The sequence below is a fragment of the Hemibagrus wyckioides genome, linkage group LG09 (genome assembly GCF_019097595.1).
Source record: "Hemibagrus wyckioides isolate EC202008001 linkage group LG09, SWU_Hwy_1.0, whole genome shotgun sequence".
Classification (NCBI taxonomy): Eukaryota; Metazoa; Chordata; class Actinopteri; order Siluriformes; family Bagridae; genus Hemibagrus; species Hemibagrus wyckioides.
Genome location: NC_080718.1, coordinates 2,302,783 through 2,321,267, shown reverse-complemented (window position 1 = coordinate 2,321,267; position 18,485 = coordinate 2,302,783). Strand labels below are relative to the sequence as shown.

The following is an 18,485-nucleotide window of genomic DNA, read 5'->3' as shown; positions in this document are numbered from 1 at the left end:
TGACCCTTTATACAGCACATACCTGCAATTCTAAGCTGCGTCTCACCCTCCCTGTCTTGAAGCCTCTTCACCTCATCTGTCCTCTGATATGAAAGCATGACACGAATAAAAACAAACAAAAGTTTATCACAAATAAAACTATATGGAAACTTCTTCCCTTTTATCTCCAACAAATCAAAATCACCTGGTCCTTCATACAGCACATAACCTACCTGTACCGTTGTGCTGCTACTGCTTCTCCCTGTCTCACCCTCTCTGTTCAGAAGCAGCTCCGCCTCATCTGTCCTCTGATATGAAAATGTTAATAATACAGGACTGTAAATAGCCATTTATCAGGTGATTATGTATCATTACTGCTAAGATAAAATATTAAAAATGTTACTGTTAAAGTCAACCTAAAGCATGCAATAAATGTACTATGAATCAGTAAATTTGAGTTTGTGGGTTTATTATCAGTAATGCAGGTAATCATAAATCTCCCTCTCTCACACACACACACACTGGAAAGCTGTCTAATCACAGGCCTTTGAAAAGAAATGTGCTCTCCTTTCTTTCTGGCTTGCAAATTTCTCACTGAGCTTCTGGTTTAAGTCAGTTATCTCAGTCACCAGTCTCTTTCCACTGACTGCCTAGCCAGTGCATTCAATAAGAAGTGCTGGAAAAGCTCGACCGCCGTCACTTGAACTACTGCTGAATTTGCAAATTTGGTTGGTCTGCTCCAAGCTCCTTGTTTCTGTTCTTTTCTTCATCTGAACACCTTGTGAAAGGATATTTTTGTAAAGATATAACCAAATTTTCTTTCATCTCGACATATTTTGCTTGCTTTCACATTAATCAGTACCTGTCCGTTATCTGACAATCTGCTGAGCGTTAATGAGACTCGTTGAGAATGGTCCAACCACATGAGGACAATTTGAAATAGAACTCACATGCTCTTCAAAACTTTTCGGATCTACATACATACTCGTATGTCTGGCGTCCCGTCCAACAGGTGTAGACAGTAAATATGATTATCCTGACCTGAGCTAATTTACTGAATCAACCAACTCACTTCTCCTTTCTTTCTTTTCATCCATGATGACATTAAAGTCATCTGTTCCTGCTTCTGGCATTTCATCGCTGACTGTGCCGCAACCGCCATACCTGTTCATTACACCTTTCAGTTTTAGGGTGCAGTTTTCCGGATCCGGACCCAAATGGGATTTTGTGTGTGTGTGTGTCCTGTCCCCAGTGGAAATTACGCCCCTGTTTGTGAGGCACAACAGGGCCATATCCATAAAGACAACATAATTCCGTCCCCATTTATGTTGTCAACTCTGAAGCGCCACCTAGCGTTTATTAAGTTTCAATCTCAATTCAATTTATTTGTATGGCACCTTTTACAATGAACATTGTCTCAAAGCAGTAACGGAGAAAGGAGGCAAAAATATTAAATTAAATTATTAAACTATTCACCCCCCCCCTTTTTATCCCTAATGAGCACGCCTGTGGCTATGGTGGCAATGGAAAAACTCCCTGGCGTGATATGAGGAAGAAACCTTGAGAGGAACCAGGCTCAGAAGGGAACCTCATCCTCATTTGCGTGACACTGGACAGTAAATAATGTAAACGTTACTAAATAATGTCCTTTCTACAACAGCGACCAATGGCCCATGAGGAACTATTAGGTCAGTGTAGTATCAGAGTTCATTATAGACACTAATTGCTTGCTGTCACAAGCTGACAGATCTGTGGCTCCCCATGTGGCTCTGTCCACGGCTGTCTCCTGGTCACAGGCTGTCCACACAGACCCATCCACAGCATCAGTGAGCACCACCATGCGACGAGAATTAAGTGAATGTAATGGGGGGCTATCGCGAGAGCAGCGCGACAAGGCGAAAAACGTCACTTCCGTTTTCGCGTGGTGTTGTCGAGAGGAGAAAGGACAACGAAAGCGTCCATTTTCGCCAGATTGCAAGTGTACATGGGCGATTCAGATCAACATTAGCGTTTTATTAGATCATAAAGTGGTGTGTTTTGGAGTACACAGAGAGGTAAGAGCACTGTTGATGTAGTCACCGGGTAAAATCCGCCAGTTAGACCAGTCCCGTGGTTCCTTCTCCTCTCAGCGGGCCTGGGATGCCGCAGCACGTTAGCATTTCTGTGTTAACAACTGTTAGCTAAACAAGCTGACCTAATAAGCTCGTGTCCTTACGTATGAATGTTGCATGTTAATGAATATAAAGCAACATAAAAAACGCGTTTCTTTCAGCAATCGTGTTAATCCCCGTGTTGTTCCAGGCCGGTCTTTGGTGCGTATTGGTTATTACTCAAAACAGCGCACGAGTACAATTAATCACTTTGTACGCATTAATTAACAATTTAAAAAATAAAAAAAAAAAGCACATGATGGTTATGGATAACGAAAATGACCATCTCTCGGACAGTATTATCAAAATAAATTATTACACCGATCCGGCGCGCTGATTGGTCAGTCACAGTGTCGGCAGCGCTGTGTTTTCGAAGTGACGTCACGGACTCATTTACATATTCATAAACTCCTCATGGTTGTTTGAATATCAAAGTGATACACGAATAAGGAACAGAAAAACAAAACAATAGAATTAATATAACTACATGATATTCTTCATGAATGTTTCCGAAGCTTTATTGTTTTAGTGTCACATGCTGCCATTAACAGCAACAATAAAAAATAGGATGAAAATAAAAATACACGTGTGAATGAAAAATAAAATAGGTTGTATGTACAGAATAGAATAAGATGTAGGGATGGTGGTACTAGGATGTAGGGTGGTAACTTAAATATAAGGTTATTGCACAACAGAGGGAACTGTTCATAAGGTAGATTTTGCCTGGGGGAAGAAACTGTTCTTGGGCCTGGCTGTCCTGGTGTTTGGTGCTCTGTAGCGCTGGCCAGATGGCAAAAGTTCAAAAAAGGAGATGGCTTGGATGTGAGGCATCCCGAGTGATTTTCCGAGCCCTTTTCGTGACTCTGGATGCAGGGAAGCACCAGGAAGCCGTTCTCTGTAGTCTTCTGATGTCTGATTTAGTTGCTGAGCCAAACCAGGCCGTTACTGAAGCGCACAGAACAGACTCGATGGAGGCTGAGTAGAACTGTGTTAGCGGCTCATGTGGCAGGTTGAACTACTTCAGCTGCCGAAGGAAGTGCATTCTTTGTTGGGCTTTTTTACAATAGAGTCCCACTATACGAGTCTCCCACTTCAGGTCCTGAGAGATGGTGGTGCCCAGGAGCTCGAATGACTCCACTGTTGTTCCATTTCCACTGAAAGTCTGATACGATTCAATATGCTCCGATACGATCTCGAATTCATTAGCCATTGATTTGGCGTGGTAAACATTCACCAAATTAATTTTCAAAAGGGAGTATTTTTATACACTGGTATGTTTACACGCTATATTGCCAAAAGTTTTGGGACACCCCTCCAAATCCTTTAATTCAGATGTTGTTTTTCAGGGGTTTGGCTTGTGCCCTTAGTTCCAGTGAAAGGAACTCTTAATGCTTTAGCATACCAAGACATTTTGGACAATTTCATGCTCCCAACTCAGTTGGGGATGACCCCTTCCTGATCCAACATGACTGCACACCAGTGCACAAAGCAAGGTCCATAAAGACATGGATGGGCGAGTTTGGTGTGGAGGAACTTGACTGGCCTGCACAGAGTCCTGGCCTCAACCTGATAGAATGCCTTTAGGATGAATTAGAGTGGAGACTGTGAGCCAGGCCTTCTCATCCAGCATCAGTGCCTGACCTCACAAATGCGCTTCTAGAGGAATGGGCACAAAAAAGCAGACAAAATCGACCGGTGGCAGCTGCTAAAGAAAAGTAAATAAGTAGTGATGAATGTTTTTCATCGTCTGTGATGCCACTGTCAGGCATTTGATCATCACAGTTTTATTGTATTAGAGATGTGCAGCATGTCTGTTTTTACCAGTTCGTTCTTTTATTAATCTCATTATCGTCATTAATGTGCTGTTTTCCTTCGAAGTGTTTCATGTGAAAATGTATTGTGTATACATGTCATATGCATCGAAGAGGGTGGACGTGCTTTAACACTGGTTGTGTTTTTCAGATGTCGGACGAATTGGTCAAGCAACTGAGTAGCTACAGAGCTCAGCTCCAGCAGGTGGAAGCAGCGCTCTCTACAGACCAAGATAATGAAGATCTGCTAAAGTTACAGAAAGACCTTCAGGTGAGACTCATGTAGTTCAAATGAATAACAAAATCTCTGTCACAGAGGTTCAAATGAATAATTAGTGACAGCAAGAGAGTTAAAACTTTTGCTTGTGTCACAGCACAGAATTTTCAGAAATGGACGGTAGTACTGAATGCAGGTCACTCGAACGTGTTAGCATTTCCATAGTAACAACTCGCAGGAACTCGTATGGTATATGATCCACATAATCTAAACCTAATACGTAACAGACCAAAGATATATAATGATTGATATGGTAAATACAATTGACCGAAAAGGCCATGGTTCATCATTTATATATTTATTAAACAGAATCAGTTTATTTTGCCAAGCACATTTGCATGTACAAGGAATTTCTCTTCATCTTGCTACATTCAGTGAGTCCTACGGACGAGGGCGGGGGTATCCTGAAAGAAACCTATCAGGAAAGACATATGATCATAGGGATTTTGTTTCTTTTGATTGATTTATTTGTTTGTTAATTTTTCCATCTTTAGGAGGTGATCGAGTTGACAAAAGACTTGTTAACGTCTCAGCCAGCAGAGGGCATAGCTAGCACCAACAGCTCAGATGCTGTGCCAGCAAAACACAGCTGGAAAGTAGGAGATCGGTGCATGTCTGTGTGGAACCAGGATGGACAGTGAGTATCTCGCACACACGGACAAACTTGCACACTCGCATTAATACTTTTGACAAGAGGGAGGCTGGGATAAAAAAAAAAAAACACTGTGAGTATCCATTTCCTTCTTGTTTTCATTTCAGCGTCCACAGTAGGGTGCATTTGGTCTCTCCGCATGTAGTTTACGCATTCTTGAGCCTGTCTTTACATGTGTGCTTTGGAATTATTGTGTGTGTGTGTCGTTTTGTATGCCTGTACTCATCTGCTTACAGTGCTTTGTCCTTTGCAGGCTGTACGAGGCAGAGATAGAGGAGATCGACAGTGAGAACGGCACGGCTGCCATCACCTTCACTGGCTATGGAAATGCCGAGGTGGTGCCTCTGCACGCGCTCAAAGCAGCTGAGCAGGCCAAAAGCAGCAAGGAGGAAGGGAGCAAACCCAAATCCAAGTGAGTGACTGTGGTCTGTATAAAGGCAGTTTTGCTCAGTATGATGCTGTTGCTAAGAGAAGTTTTCACATTGCAAGTAAAAAAAATCAACAATAAAAATTAATAAGGGGTTTCTTTGAGTCTGAGTCCTCTCAAGGTGTTGTCTCAGGGAGTGTTTTTCTTGTCACCCTCACATCTGGCTTGTTTATATTAAAGATATTCTCTAAAGCTACTACCTGACAAAATTTCATATTATTGGTAGGTATTGAAACCAGGTATTGGTATGTTGTACTAAATCCATTTTGCAAGGAAGACCTGACCAGATAGCTGGGCATTCTCAACAAGTTTTGGTTACAGTATTTAGGTTTAACCAGTCATTTTTTTTTTTAAAAAAAAAGGGAATTAGTTCACATGTAGTTTGTGTGGATGCACGTCTGTGTTCTTGTCATGTCCAGTAATAGGGGAAGCTTGATTGTGTTCTTGGTGTGTTTGTGGCCTTCAAGGAAGGAGATGCAGGCAGAGCAACGGGAATACAAGAAGAAAAAGGCACAGAAGAAAGTGCAGAGGATGAAAGAGCTGGAACAGGAGCGAGAGGACCAGAAATACAAATGGCAGCAGTTCAACAATAAAGCTTATTCAAAGAACAAGAAGGGTCAAGTAAGTACCGGAGGCTTAGATGTTGTTGAGTTTACCAGATCACTAATCCTTTTACATGTTTCACTTCTTGACCATGACTCTCTCTGTCCACCCTTTGTTGGTTGTTTTTTTTTTTTCCAGGTAAAACGCAGTATATTTGCCTCTCCGGAGAGCGTGAATGGAAAAGTCGGTGTGGGTACGTGTGGAATTGCAGATAAACCCATGACTCAGTATAATGACACGTCCAAATACAACGTGAGGCATTTGATGCCACAGTAAGGTGTCTGTCTGTGCCCCACCCCACCCTGAAAGAACAGCTGGTGGAACAACCAACCTCGGTCTGGACACTGAACGGATCCAGCGAAACGATTCCACCACATTTTTATTTTGGGACATGGAAAAGATATTATTTTGAGATAATGAAATTAGCTGTTGATTGGAATACGTAAGTTATGAAGTACAAGACTGCAGCTCCAGTGCGTTACACCTCTAAGCTATAACCTCGTATTGACATAACCTCCACTGGAAGACAATTCAACCAGCTTGCTATCCAGAGTAAGTTTGAGTTGTGTCAAATATATATATATATATATAATTCAGTTAGGTCATATTATTAAGCCAGTGCAACTGGACCTGACATTTTGCCACTTGGCCAGGATTTGTTTAGGAAGAATGATTATATAATGTATCTTAACGGCCTTGATGCACACTTAGTATACAGTGATCTTTAGTTTTGGCAAACATGCATCAATTCCAGTGGAGATGGGAACTCTGACGTTTTGGTATTTAAACTTTTTGATATGTAATAAATGCATTAAGATGCTTCTGATGTAATATTGAGAAGTGAGTGAAACTATCTCTTGTGTGTGTTTCACTGAATAACCTTGAGAGACTGTTTGTATAGTTTGTGTGCTTATTGTGTGTCAAAACCTTTTGCTGAAATGTCAGAGTCCTATACATCCATGTGTCACCATTTTGTGGAATTAATTTCTGTCGTCGGTCTTAATTTTGCTTTAAAGTTTTGTACACCTTTACAAAGAATAAAGTTTTTTTTTTTTTTTGTATCTGTTGATGAACAGTGTGGCTTTTTTTAATCGGGATTATGATGTCAGGTTAAACATAACCATTCATTCTGAACCTGGGGGAAAACTTCAGCTCTAATTCTAGCACAGTTCTAGTTCAATACTAACTGCATTGAGAATCACCAGGATAACTTCTTATGCAATTTCCACCTACATATTGAGAAGGCTGACTCTATTTGCAGTAAATACTACTATAACACAGGAGTCCTTCTCGGATTATTACATATTTTCCACTGTCTAGCAGACGTGTGGCTATGGATTTCCCTCAATATGCTGCATGGTGTTTATTGCTGAGTCCATCAAATAGTTCCACGTCTGTGGTAAAGTGACGCCACTGCGGCTGAATGATTTTCCTTCACCGTTCCACTCTTGCTTACTCTTACTGTCAAAGCTGTATTTGGATTTCTACTGAAAAGCAGCTCTGAGTCTGAATATGGTTTTCTCTCCTCACAACAGACCCCATGTACTCTTCACGTTGGGCTGGATTTCCCCCATATTGTGTTTTTATTCTAGTAAGTATTTAGCTTAAAGAGCCATGCTGAATCGAAACTGTGCAGCTGGTATATGAATCATTTTGTAACTGAAGACACACCAGCTGTGAATATTGCCTCTCTATTTTCTATCTAATTGATCACTTTTGAGGCATTATTTAGAGGGGTAACTCTCCAGGATGCTGCTACCTGGACTCACTGCACATTCTCCAGGTTCTACAGGCATAACCATGCTTTTTCCAGTTGTGTGAATATCGCTGACCAGACTCAGCTTAGTTAGTTCTTTAAGGTGAGCTATTTGTACAAAAGCATAGCATAAACATGTGGCAACCCCTTATGATTAACCATCAGCATAATAAATATGTGGCTTTTAAGTTTTCTCTCAGTTTGTCTATAGAGGGGTGATGTTTTTCCAAGGCAGCCTAGATTGCTTGCATGAGTCTGTTATCATCTGCATTTTTTATGATCCACCAGACTAATTAATTGGGTCATTGGTTTACCATCTTGTACACGTCCTAAAAGTCACTTGCTTCTTCTACATCAGCTTTATAAAATATAGGTTAGTTTATTCTAAAATGGGATGTTCCCTACAAAAATGGGACTAGACTTGCCTGCAAATCTCTATCATTATACAACAAGAAATGCAGGGATGTGCACCAAAGCTCTTCCCAGCATGTCAGGGCACAAAGCAGGACTGGGACACATCACAGGGCACCATGCAAGCATCCGGTCATACCTCCGGCTGAGGAGACTCACACAGACATGCGAAACTCCACTCAGGATTGAATCAGGGACTCTGAAGCTGTCCAAATGTACCATTAGTTAAAGTTAATGTCTAGGCAGCTGTAAAACACATTTTCAATAATTCCTTCATTTAACATCTCTAGCACCGGCAATTTATTGCTCATTGACCTTTACACACGTAGTACACGTCATTCTTTTAGCCACCACCAGGGGTCTCTAGTGTACACGCGAATGCTCAAAAAATGAACAGAACCCGTTTAACACATCTGGATGGAAAGAATCGACTCTTCTCGAATTTCTAGCTGCTAACAGCTTTTAAAGACGGCAATATTAAATGTGGAACATAAAGGCGGTAATATATTTTCTCTCCGCGAAACAAACAAACCAAAAACTTGAACGGATTTGATAAAAAAAAAAAAAAAAAAAAACGTCAAAAGAGTCGATTCATTGGTACATGAACCGCTTGCTGAGAGTCGGAATCATACGACGTAAAAAAAAGAAGAAAGAAAAAGTAAAATGTAAAAAAGTAATTTATTTAAAATAAAAACGAAACACATAATATAATAAAAAAAGACAACACAGTTGAAATTGGGTCAAATGTTCACTTTTAAATCACTTTTCTCAATAATTAGTTTTAAGTTTCTCTTCAGGCCCCGCCCATAACCGGATGGTTTCTGTAAAAAAAAAAATATATATATATATATGTGTAGTTATAAAATATATTAAAGGCGATTTTTAGACGTTTTATACAGAATATTCTATCACGGATTTAACAGAACAGAATTTGAAAACGAAAACAAAGCAAAAATATCGCGGCTTATTAAAGTCCACTCACGCCCAGGAGTGCAGCGTGACGCACTTCCTGTTTACATGCAGTGGCGTGGCTTGTGGCAGCATGGCAGTGACTCACAGAGATCCAAGTGATCCAGCTTCAGAGCTCACAGCGAGGCTCTCTCTAATCACAGCACTGAGACGGTAAGGCGAGGTGAGACGCGTTATTACTAACATTAGATCCAAATCTTAATCCGTGTTGAATCAGGTTGATTCTTTTGAATACATTACAACTGTCTTGCACGGTCTGTACACTGATAAATTCTACTAGTCACTACTTTGCATGAGAACTGTTCACATTACTTTTCATTAATTTTCATGTCGTAGACTGAAGTCATGATTATAGAATATATATATTCTATAATCTTCCATGACACTCTTCCTGGTATATTGGTATATTTAGTTGAGTTACAGCATTTAAAGTTTTCACAGCAGATGAGTAATTTTACACAAAGCCTCCATGCCAAGTTTTCTGCAGTCATGAGTATACCAAGCAGTGAAGTCATTTCTGTTGAGATTTACTTTTTCTCTCTTTTTTTTTTACTCCAATTCGAGAGAATACATTCTCAAAGTTCGAGTTCTATATTAAATAAACAAGTGACGTGAACAAAATTGTTGTGGACTTGAAACTACAGTTTAGATACATCGATTATTGCGACTAAAACAAACAACTCTTGTGTATCAGAGGTCCGAATCTTGGCTGACACCTGATCTTGACCTCATCTTGAAATCCTTTTTAGCAGTCCAGTGATTCAGTATTTTCATGGTTCACGTTCTGGTGCCAGGTTATGCAAAACAGAGGCGTGACAGTTGTGTGCTTTAAGGACAAGTTGTGTCCTGTGTTCATACTTTTTGTTTTCTAGCATAAAATACTGTATGTGGATATTGGTGGATATGACGAGTCTAATTCGATTCCAGTACAGCGTTTCAGGTTAGTATCAGAGACAACCCCCGTGTACAGACATATTATATATTATATCATATTATATCTCGATGTTAATACAGTGGTCAGGGATCTTCTACTTGAGTACATCATGAAACTATACTGTGTATAAAGGCTGAATATATATAAACTTTTATTATTAATATTATTATTAGTAGTAGTAGTAATTCATGAAAACCGAAATGTGTTCGTGTCCAGCCATTTCATCTTGTATTAGAGGGGGCTCATTTTGTGGTTTTGCTTGACTCAGACACAACTACACGCATTTCTGTCTCTAGATTTGTCACTACTTAGTCATTTAATTCAGCAGGTTCTGAGGTTCTTCTGTTGGGATAGAATTATATTAGGCAGTAGATATACCCCTTGGCTGTTTTTCTATGGGAGTAAGCTTCAAAGTTTCCCATCCAAAAGGAACATCGATCTTTGGCATGGCATGTGTGAGCATTGCTAGGGTTTTGCATTTATTCATTTTTCTTCCACTGTTCCTGGTGGGGGTCACAGTGGGAGAAGGCTGAGACGCTCAGTCCAGAATTTTCTATCCTCAGCCACGTACTCCGTCTGGGGGGGTTGCCAAGACTCTAAAACTGATGCCACTGACCTGATTTGTTTATCTTACACTCTCATGCGAATAAGATATTTAATATCCAGGAGATTTAAACTTGTCCATCTGGGGCACACATCACTCCCAAGGGCAAGAGTGAGAGCATCCAATTCATTTACAGGAGAAACCTATGGCATATTAATAATGTTTTTTGTGGTTATTTTAGTTTTTAAAGTATGGTTTGGCTGAGCTAAATTGTCTGTTTGTACGTGTCCGTAAGTCTCCATGTGTGTGTTTGCTGGATAAACGTCAAACTCTTCTGAAATCAGTGATGAGTGTGGTCAGAGATACAGATTTAACTAAGTACTGTATATATATATATATATATATATATATATATACATTATTATTATTAACGCATATATTATATATATATATATATATATATATATATATATATATATATATATATATTATATATATATATATATATATATATAATATATATATATATAATATATGCGTTAATAATAATAATCCATTAATTGAACAAAACCCAATATTTCCATAATAAAAATATATATATATATATATGTTGATAGGAAAAAAAACACACATTGTTCGTGTAAGATCAAATAAATGCAGCACTTCTCAAGCTCTGTGCTAGTGTTGGTTTAATGAGCAAGAAAGTTCTAGAAAAACTCAAGTGGAACTTCATCTGTGTGTGTGGTGTTAGTGGAAACGCTGAGTTTGTGTCTAACAGAGTGGCGAGTTTTCAGAACAGAGTTTAGTGTTGCTTCATGAGATAACGTCAAGTTTCACGTGAGCATGTACGAAAGATAACAGACATGCGCACAGACACACACACACACACACAGTTGTATTGTGACAGGGTGGAATTTGCAACTTGTTTTTCTCTGTTCGATTGCGCAATTCCTTACTTTCCAGTTCCAGTTTTTCAGATATGAAGAGCTAATTCTAGAATAAAAAATATCAGTGCTGGTTCTCAGAGGTCTCACATGCACAGTAGTAGGAGAGGACACAGACAATGGCCACTGTTTACAGTTTAATCAGCCCACTGTGTGAGAGCGCGTGTGAGCATGAAAGCTTAAGTTTGTTGATTTGTTTGTCACAGTTATTATCAGTGTCATCAGTGAGGGAGTGATTCAGTGTAGGTGTGTGTAAGGGACAGCAGCCCTTTGCCCTGATAATGGGAATAAATATTCAGAGTTCACATGTCAGCAGTCCTCTTTCTGTAGATAAAGTGTGATGTTGCTGCCTCACCCCGAGTCAGTGTTACTCCATTCCTGTTTCTGTATGCAGAATGATATGGCAGTTCACTTAACAATCCAGTCTTAATAAATAATTATGATTCACCAATCAGGAATGAAACAATATGTAATGAAGTTAATTACATTATTTATTAATTAGAAATACACTTTTATGGGCATTCTCTTATTTCAGTTTGAAGATCATGATCTAATATATGTCTTTGTGATATGCAGTCCATTGTGTTCCTGAACAAATCCATGATCAGCACAGCATACTCTCCAGTTACAGTCTGTAAAGATAACTGTCTATTACAGAGTACTGATAGGGTGTGTGGGTGTGGGTGTGGGTGTAAGACTCTCTGCTTGTTTATGCTTTAAAAGTAGACTATAATTTGGGTAGTATTATGCAAATAAGTAAAGCGAAATGTTAGAAATGCAGTAATCTGGTAACACTGGATATTACATTCCATAACAGTTCTTATCTTCCTTCCTGGTTTGTGTAGATATGGTGACGAGTGATTGGGTTGAGGGCTGGAGCACTAAGCAGGTGGCTCTCTGGCTCAAGGAGCAGGGTTTCGCTGAATATGTGGAGTTGCTCTGCACTAAGCACCGTGTGGACGGAGCTGCATTATTGTGTCTGACCGAACATGACCTGCGATCTCCACCACTGCAGCTCCCACGGCTCGGAGACATCAAAAGGCTCACAGTCGCCCTGCGACGGCTTCAGAGACCTCACACACACTCGCACACGCCACCCAGTGACTTCGGTGCAAATGGTGTATTTCTCTCACATACCTCAGGTTTAAAGCGCTGTTTTAGCAGCGTAGACCAAAACAACCCATGGTGTAATGGGGTCGGAATGGCGATGTCGGAGGAGCCTTGTCATGGTTACTCGAATGGGAAATGCAAGAAGGACTGTAGATACCTGGACCCAGAGGGATGGAAGACAGCACTGAGCTCTGTCTATGTGATGCTGGTGTTTGGCATCACTTCCTTTGTTATGGTGCTGGTGCATGAAAGGGTGCCTGACATGCGAACCTACCCACCCCTGCCTGATATATTCCTTGACAGGTCTGTATATATACTGTTTAACATCAGTAAACAATATACAAAAAATACAATAGGGAAAATAATCAATGGCAGGGGTGGTATAATTCTTGATTGGTAAAAGTTGATTGTTTTCCTATAACAGCATGCAAGCAAGTGTTTTATTCCTCTTATACTAAAGCAATTTGGCAAATTGAGTAAACTAAACAGAAAACTTCACCATATAACAACTGCACACATTTTTAAAAATTATTTATTTAGTTATTACTATAGAAATGCTACCTTTTTTTACAGCAATTAAAAAAAAACAAAAACTTTGCATCACAGCAGAACTACTGTCCAAGTTAGGGTTTTATATAAAACACCTTCTGACCAATCAGAATCAGCTGCACTGTACACACCCTGACAAAAGTCAAGTTGTAGGAACAACAAATAATAACTTGACTTCTAGTTGATCATTTGGAATCAGAAGTGGCTTATATGAAAGGCAAAGGCCTCTAGATTACGCTTAGTTTACCAAAATAAAATCTTATCATGCTCTGATTTTTAATTATTTAATTAGGACAAAAAGGTCAGACTTTGCTTAGACAAAAGTCTTGTCACTTAACAGAAATAATGTACAGTACAGAACATAAAGTCATGGTGCAGTGGAAAAAGAATTAATATTGTGTATGACCCCCATGAGCTTGGAGGACTGCATCCGTACGTCTCGGCAATGACTCAAATAACTTATTAATAAAGTTATCTGGAATGGCAAAGAAAGCATTCTTGCAGGACTCCCAGAGTTCATCAAGATTCTTTGGTTTCATCTTCAATGCCTCCTCCTTCATCGTACCCCAGACATGCTCAATAATGTTCATGTCTGGTGACTGGGCTGGCCAATCCTGGAGCACCTTGACCTTCTTTGCTTTCAGGAACTTTGATGTGGAGGCTGAAGTATGAGAAGGAGCGCCATCCTGCTGAAGAATTTGCCCTCTCCTGTGGTTTGGAATGTAATGGGCAGCAAGAATGTCTTGATACCTCAGGCTGTTGATGTTGCCATCCACTCTGCAGATCTCTCGCACGCCCCCATACTGAATGTAACCCCAAACCATGATTTTTCCTCCACCGAACTTGACCTTGGGTCCATGTGGGTTCCAATAGGTCTTCTGCAGTATTTGCGACCATTGGGATGCAGTTCAATAGATGATTATCAGAAAAATCAACCTTCTGCCATTTTTCCACAGTCCATCCTTCCTGCAAGCTGTGGGACTTGGCAAATGCAACACGATTTTTTAGTTGTCTTCTGTTTTAATGCTGGTTTCTGAGCACTAATTCGGCCATTGAGACCACTGCGTGAGAGAATTCGACAAACTGTTCTTGTAGATACAGGGGTTTCTGGTGACCAGTTATGTAGCTCTGCTGCCGTTGAAAAAGGGCTGTCCCTGGACTGTCGAACCAACAAACGGTCCTCTCGAACAGTTGTCTTAGGGGGTCTGCCTGACCTGGGCCTGTCATGAACTTCACCAGTTTCTTCACATCTTTTTCTTATCCTCTCCACTTGACGTTTAGATACATTAAAGATGTCTGCCACCTCAGCAGGAGACTTGGTCTTCAGGCTCTTGATGATCAGCACTTTGGTCTGTGGTTGAATCTTTGGCATGCTGTCAGGTCAGGATGCATTTCAAATGAAGGTTGGGTGTGCTGGGGTTCTTCTTCTACACACCTGGGAATGTGTTAATTACAGTATTTGTCACAGGTGACGCTCTAATCTGTGATTGGTTGAATCCTTTAAAGATGTGACAAGACTTTTGTCTAAGTAAAGTCTGATCTTTCTGTCCTAATTAAATAACTAAAAATCGCGGCATGATAAGATTTTATTTTGGTAAAATAAGCGTAATCCAGAGGCCTTTGCCTTTCATATAAGCCACTTCTGATTCCAAATGATCAACTAGAAGTCGAGTTATTATTTGTTGTTCCTACAACTTGGATAGGCGACAAGACTTTTGTCAGGGTTTGAAATGTGTAAAAAAAAACCACATTTATTTATGGATAAATAATAGGTAGGAGTGGAAATTACTGAGTATAATTCTCATTATTTATGTCCTTTACTCCTGTGTTTGGTTCAGTGTACCTAGAATTCCTTGGGCTTTTGGCATGGCTGAGGCCTGTGCTCTCGTCCTGTGCTACATATTACTGCTAATACTGCTGCTGCACAAATACAGGTATAACCACACTCATGCATTATTATAGCTACACAAACACCAGTACACTTGCACATGCATTTCTTGATACATTTCCAAGGACTTTCACCTTTAAATATAACCTCATGGCTGCTGCTTCTGTTTGTGTTTGTCTTCTGGTTGTGTGTGTGTGTGTGTGTGTGTGTGTGTTTAGATCTATTCTCTTTCGCAGATTCTGTAGTTTAACAGGGACTGTGTTCCTGCTTCGCTGTGTCACCATGTTCGTCACCTCCTTGTCTGTCCCAGGACATCATCTGCAGTGCTCAGGAAAGGTCTGCACATTTTGATAAAGCTCTGCATTTTAATTCATTTTAAAATATTTTTATTCCCAATTTATCCACCATGATTCAGTCTGCAGCCAATCACAAAATGCTGTTGTGTGTGTGTGTGTGTGTGTTTGTGTACGCTGGTGGGTTCTGTAGATGTACGGTGATATCTGGGCGAAAATACTGCGCGCGTTACAGATTTGGAGCGGCTTTGGCATGTCCCTGACTGGGGTACACACGTGTGGAGATTACATGTTCAGTGGACACACAGTAATTCTCACCATGCTCAACTTCTTTGTCACAGAATGTAAGTGTGCTTCATTCTGCATGCGAATTGTCTGTGCATTGGGTTGTGTGTAGCACAGCAGGGGTGAATAAATCATAATTTCCTTAGCTACCTCACTGAACAAGGGAAGGCTCCTATTTTCATTTATTTTATCTGACTGATAACTAGCAAAATGTATTTTATATATTCATTTTAGATTCATTTTTGTTTTAAGAGAAAATATGTTGACTAACTTTCTATAATAAAGTAATACCACAATTATTGGTTTAGAATTAATTTTCTGTTAGGAAACATTTATTTTAAATGAATGGAAGGAGTCGTTAGTTTCAGCGCTTTGACAGAGAAAGTTTCCAGGCAACAGAGTTAGCTTGTTGTCAATGCCATTACGTTATACTATTCATACTGTCGTTCCCTCAACAACCAGAGTTCTTCGAAAGTTAAGGAGACAAAATACACACCTTGCTGTCTTTAGAAAGGACAACTTGCTCTGTTCGGAAGACTCGAGGATCACTGGTATTCTGTGACATTACATGCAACTGTAAACAGATATAAAATGTCATTCATTAATAAATTCAAAATTGGAATCCTTAATAGATCTCGCATGCAAACAGCTTAAAATTCTCAAAACCTATTAAGCCTTCTTATCAGGTACCTATAAATAAATAAATAAATAAAACATTAGCCCAGATACATTATCATCATCTTCTGGGCATCGAGGGCACAGATTTTTCCACCCCTGCATGCTGATGTGCAGGTGTTTGGTGAGGCACTGAGTGCTCTCAGCATTTAATCAGTATTGTTTGGTGTTTCTGTTTCTGTTTCTGTAGACACTCCACGTAACTGGCACATTTTGCACACACTGGCATGGGTGCTGAACCTGTTTGGGATATTCTTTATCCTGGCTGCTCACGAGCACTACTCCATTGATGTTTTCATCGCCTTCTACATCACCACTCGATTGTTCCTGTATTACCACACGCTGGCCAACACACGGGCGTATCAGCACAGCCGCCGAGCTCGCATCTGGTTTCCCATGTTTTCTTTCTTTGAGTGCAATGTCAACGGTCCCATCCCCAATGAGTACTGCTGGCCCTTCTCCAGGCCTGCCTTTATGAAAACACTCATTGGCTAGAAAGAAAGTGTGTGTGTGTCACGGCTTGTCTGTCTTGATTGATAGTCTGATGGATTGAGACTGTTAAAGAGAATAATATATTTATTTATTGTTTGTTTTTGTTTTTTTTTGGATGAATGGCAGCATTTGCTGTCCGTACTTTGCTGTCAGATGAAGAGAATCTTTTGTGTTTTGGAATAAAACACTAATCTTGTACTAGTTAGTACCAACTGGGTGTATGACTGCTCCTGTGAAGGAGAACTGAAGTCCAGGGCTTGTTCTTATCTTATTAGGTAATAAATATTTACAGGAGAACTGAACAGCTAGTTAAAGATGTTCTGGAGAACTGAATATCTTTTAGCCAGTTGTTCACCATACATTACAGTGCTGACACTGAAATTCAGTAGTTGGTTAAGATGTATTCAGTGTTGCACAATATATATTTTTTTTTAATGTAAGCTTTTTGTAATGCACAATGATCTTGGGATGAAAACTGTATTTTGTAACGGAAGTCTGTTGTTTACATTGATTGTGTGAGAGGTTTAAACTTTTGTATTTAAAATTCTGGCTGTGAATATGAAGTTTTAATTCTCCATTTTTATCAGAGTAGCATCGCTGCTTTTTAAAGATAAAAACACAGATGGTACATATTGTGGCTTTAATATAAACGAGTGGAGTCTCCACAGCTTTTTTCCATTAAAAGTATTATTAAAGACAATGTTTTGCAGTATCGGTACACATAGCGATGTGGTTACTCAATAAGAACGCTCAGGGATAATAAATAAAAAGAGAAAGACATAATCCCCCCCCCCAGCTCTGTTCGTTTAACTGCACCCTGTTCAAAACTAGATGGCTTGATTCTTGACTATTAGAAAAGCTGTTTTTCGTAGTCTGCGCTTTTTCTGTTAAATGCAAATGGATCAAGATGTATTCAAGGAGAAGTTTACTTCCAGAACAAAAATTTACAAATAATTTACTTACCCCCTAAACACTGGGTCTGTTGTTCCGCCTATGTCACGCGTGACCTTTATGTGATTATGTACGTCAGTGGCGGGCGGAGCATTTCACACCTAGGCCTTCACCGGTGTCCTTCTTGAATTAACCCACATCTGTACCATCATTATGACGCCACGGCAATAGATACTAATCAACCATTAAATAGCAAAGTAAAAAAGAAATTTAAAAAGTCAATTTTATTCCGGTTACTTTTCTCAAAAAAGACATTCTTGATGACGTATGCAGCAAACTGCAATCTCCGGAGGACGCAGCGTCCAAAATGAGACGCGGTGAATATAGAAACTACGTTGTATCACAGGATCTTGTAGCGAACGTGAATAAAATTACATTACGTATAGCAAAAAAACGAATTAACACAATTCAGTTTCACAAGTTTCCGTTCACTGCAGCAAAAAAAAAAAACAAAAAACCCCACAGTCCACCCCAGGAATCTGGAATGAAGGCAAACTGTTTGTTTTGTGCAAAAGAAAACCCAAAAGCATAAATGGTTCTTGAAGGTCACCAACTATTTCGAAGAATCAAAAGGACTTTCTTGAAAAGTCCGCCTTGAAAATGCAATCTGCGACCAAATTGATTTCTTCTCCTCTGTCAGCCATTGTGAGTTAAAATATATATATTTTATTTAGTTTGTGCGGTTCGCCGCCTCTGGCTACTCCAATTATCCAATCAAAAGACGTGAAATTGCTGACGTAATCGTATGCCGGCTAGATGGCCCCAGTGACGCCAACTCGAAATCT

The 18,485-nt window shown here is 39.8% G+C and overlaps 2 protein-coding genes across 4 annotated transcripts; both read left to right on the top strand.

Moving 5' to 3' along the window:
• The first annotated feature begins 1,873 nt into the window (after positions 1-1,873).
• Positions 1,874-6,472, top strand: smndc1 (survival motor neuron domain containing 1). Its single transcript, XM_058399902.1, has 6 exons — positions 1,874-2,033; positions 4,092-4,211; positions 4,712-4,854; positions 5,123-5,281; positions 5,764-5,917; positions 6,038-6,472. Exons 2-6 carry the CDS (start codon positions 4,092-4,094, stop codon positions 6,173-6,175), a joined length of 714 nt encoding a protein of 237 aa, XP_058255885.1. The 5' UTR covers positions 1,874-2,033; the 3' UTR covers positions 6,176-6,472.
• A 2,611-nt stretch (positions 6,473-9,083) lies between these two features.
• On the top strand, positions 9,084-18,094 carry LOC131359368 (sphingomyelin synthase-related protein 1-like). Of its 3 annotated transcripts, none has more exons than XM_058399221.1 (6): positions 9,084-9,198; positions 12,303-12,870; positions 14,955-15,050; positions 15,223-15,340; positions 15,491-15,641; positions 16,448-18,094. In XM_058399221.1, the coding sequence occupies exons 2-6, from the start codon at positions 12,305-12,307 to the stop codon at positions 16,750-16,752; spliced, it is 1,236 nt and encodes a 411-aa protein (XP_058255204.1). In that variant the 5' UTR covers positions 9,084-9,198; positions 12,303-12,304; the 3' UTR covers positions 16,753-18,094. The 3 variants fall into 3 exon arrangements, with proteins under 3 accessions (XP_058255204.1, XP_058255203.1, XP_058255202.1); XM_058399220.1 differs by having other exon boundaries at positions 9,085-9,188; XM_058399219.1 differs by lacking the exon at positions 9,084-9,198 and adding an exon at positions 9,246-9,975.
• Positions 18,095-18,485: the final 391 nt, after the last annotated feature.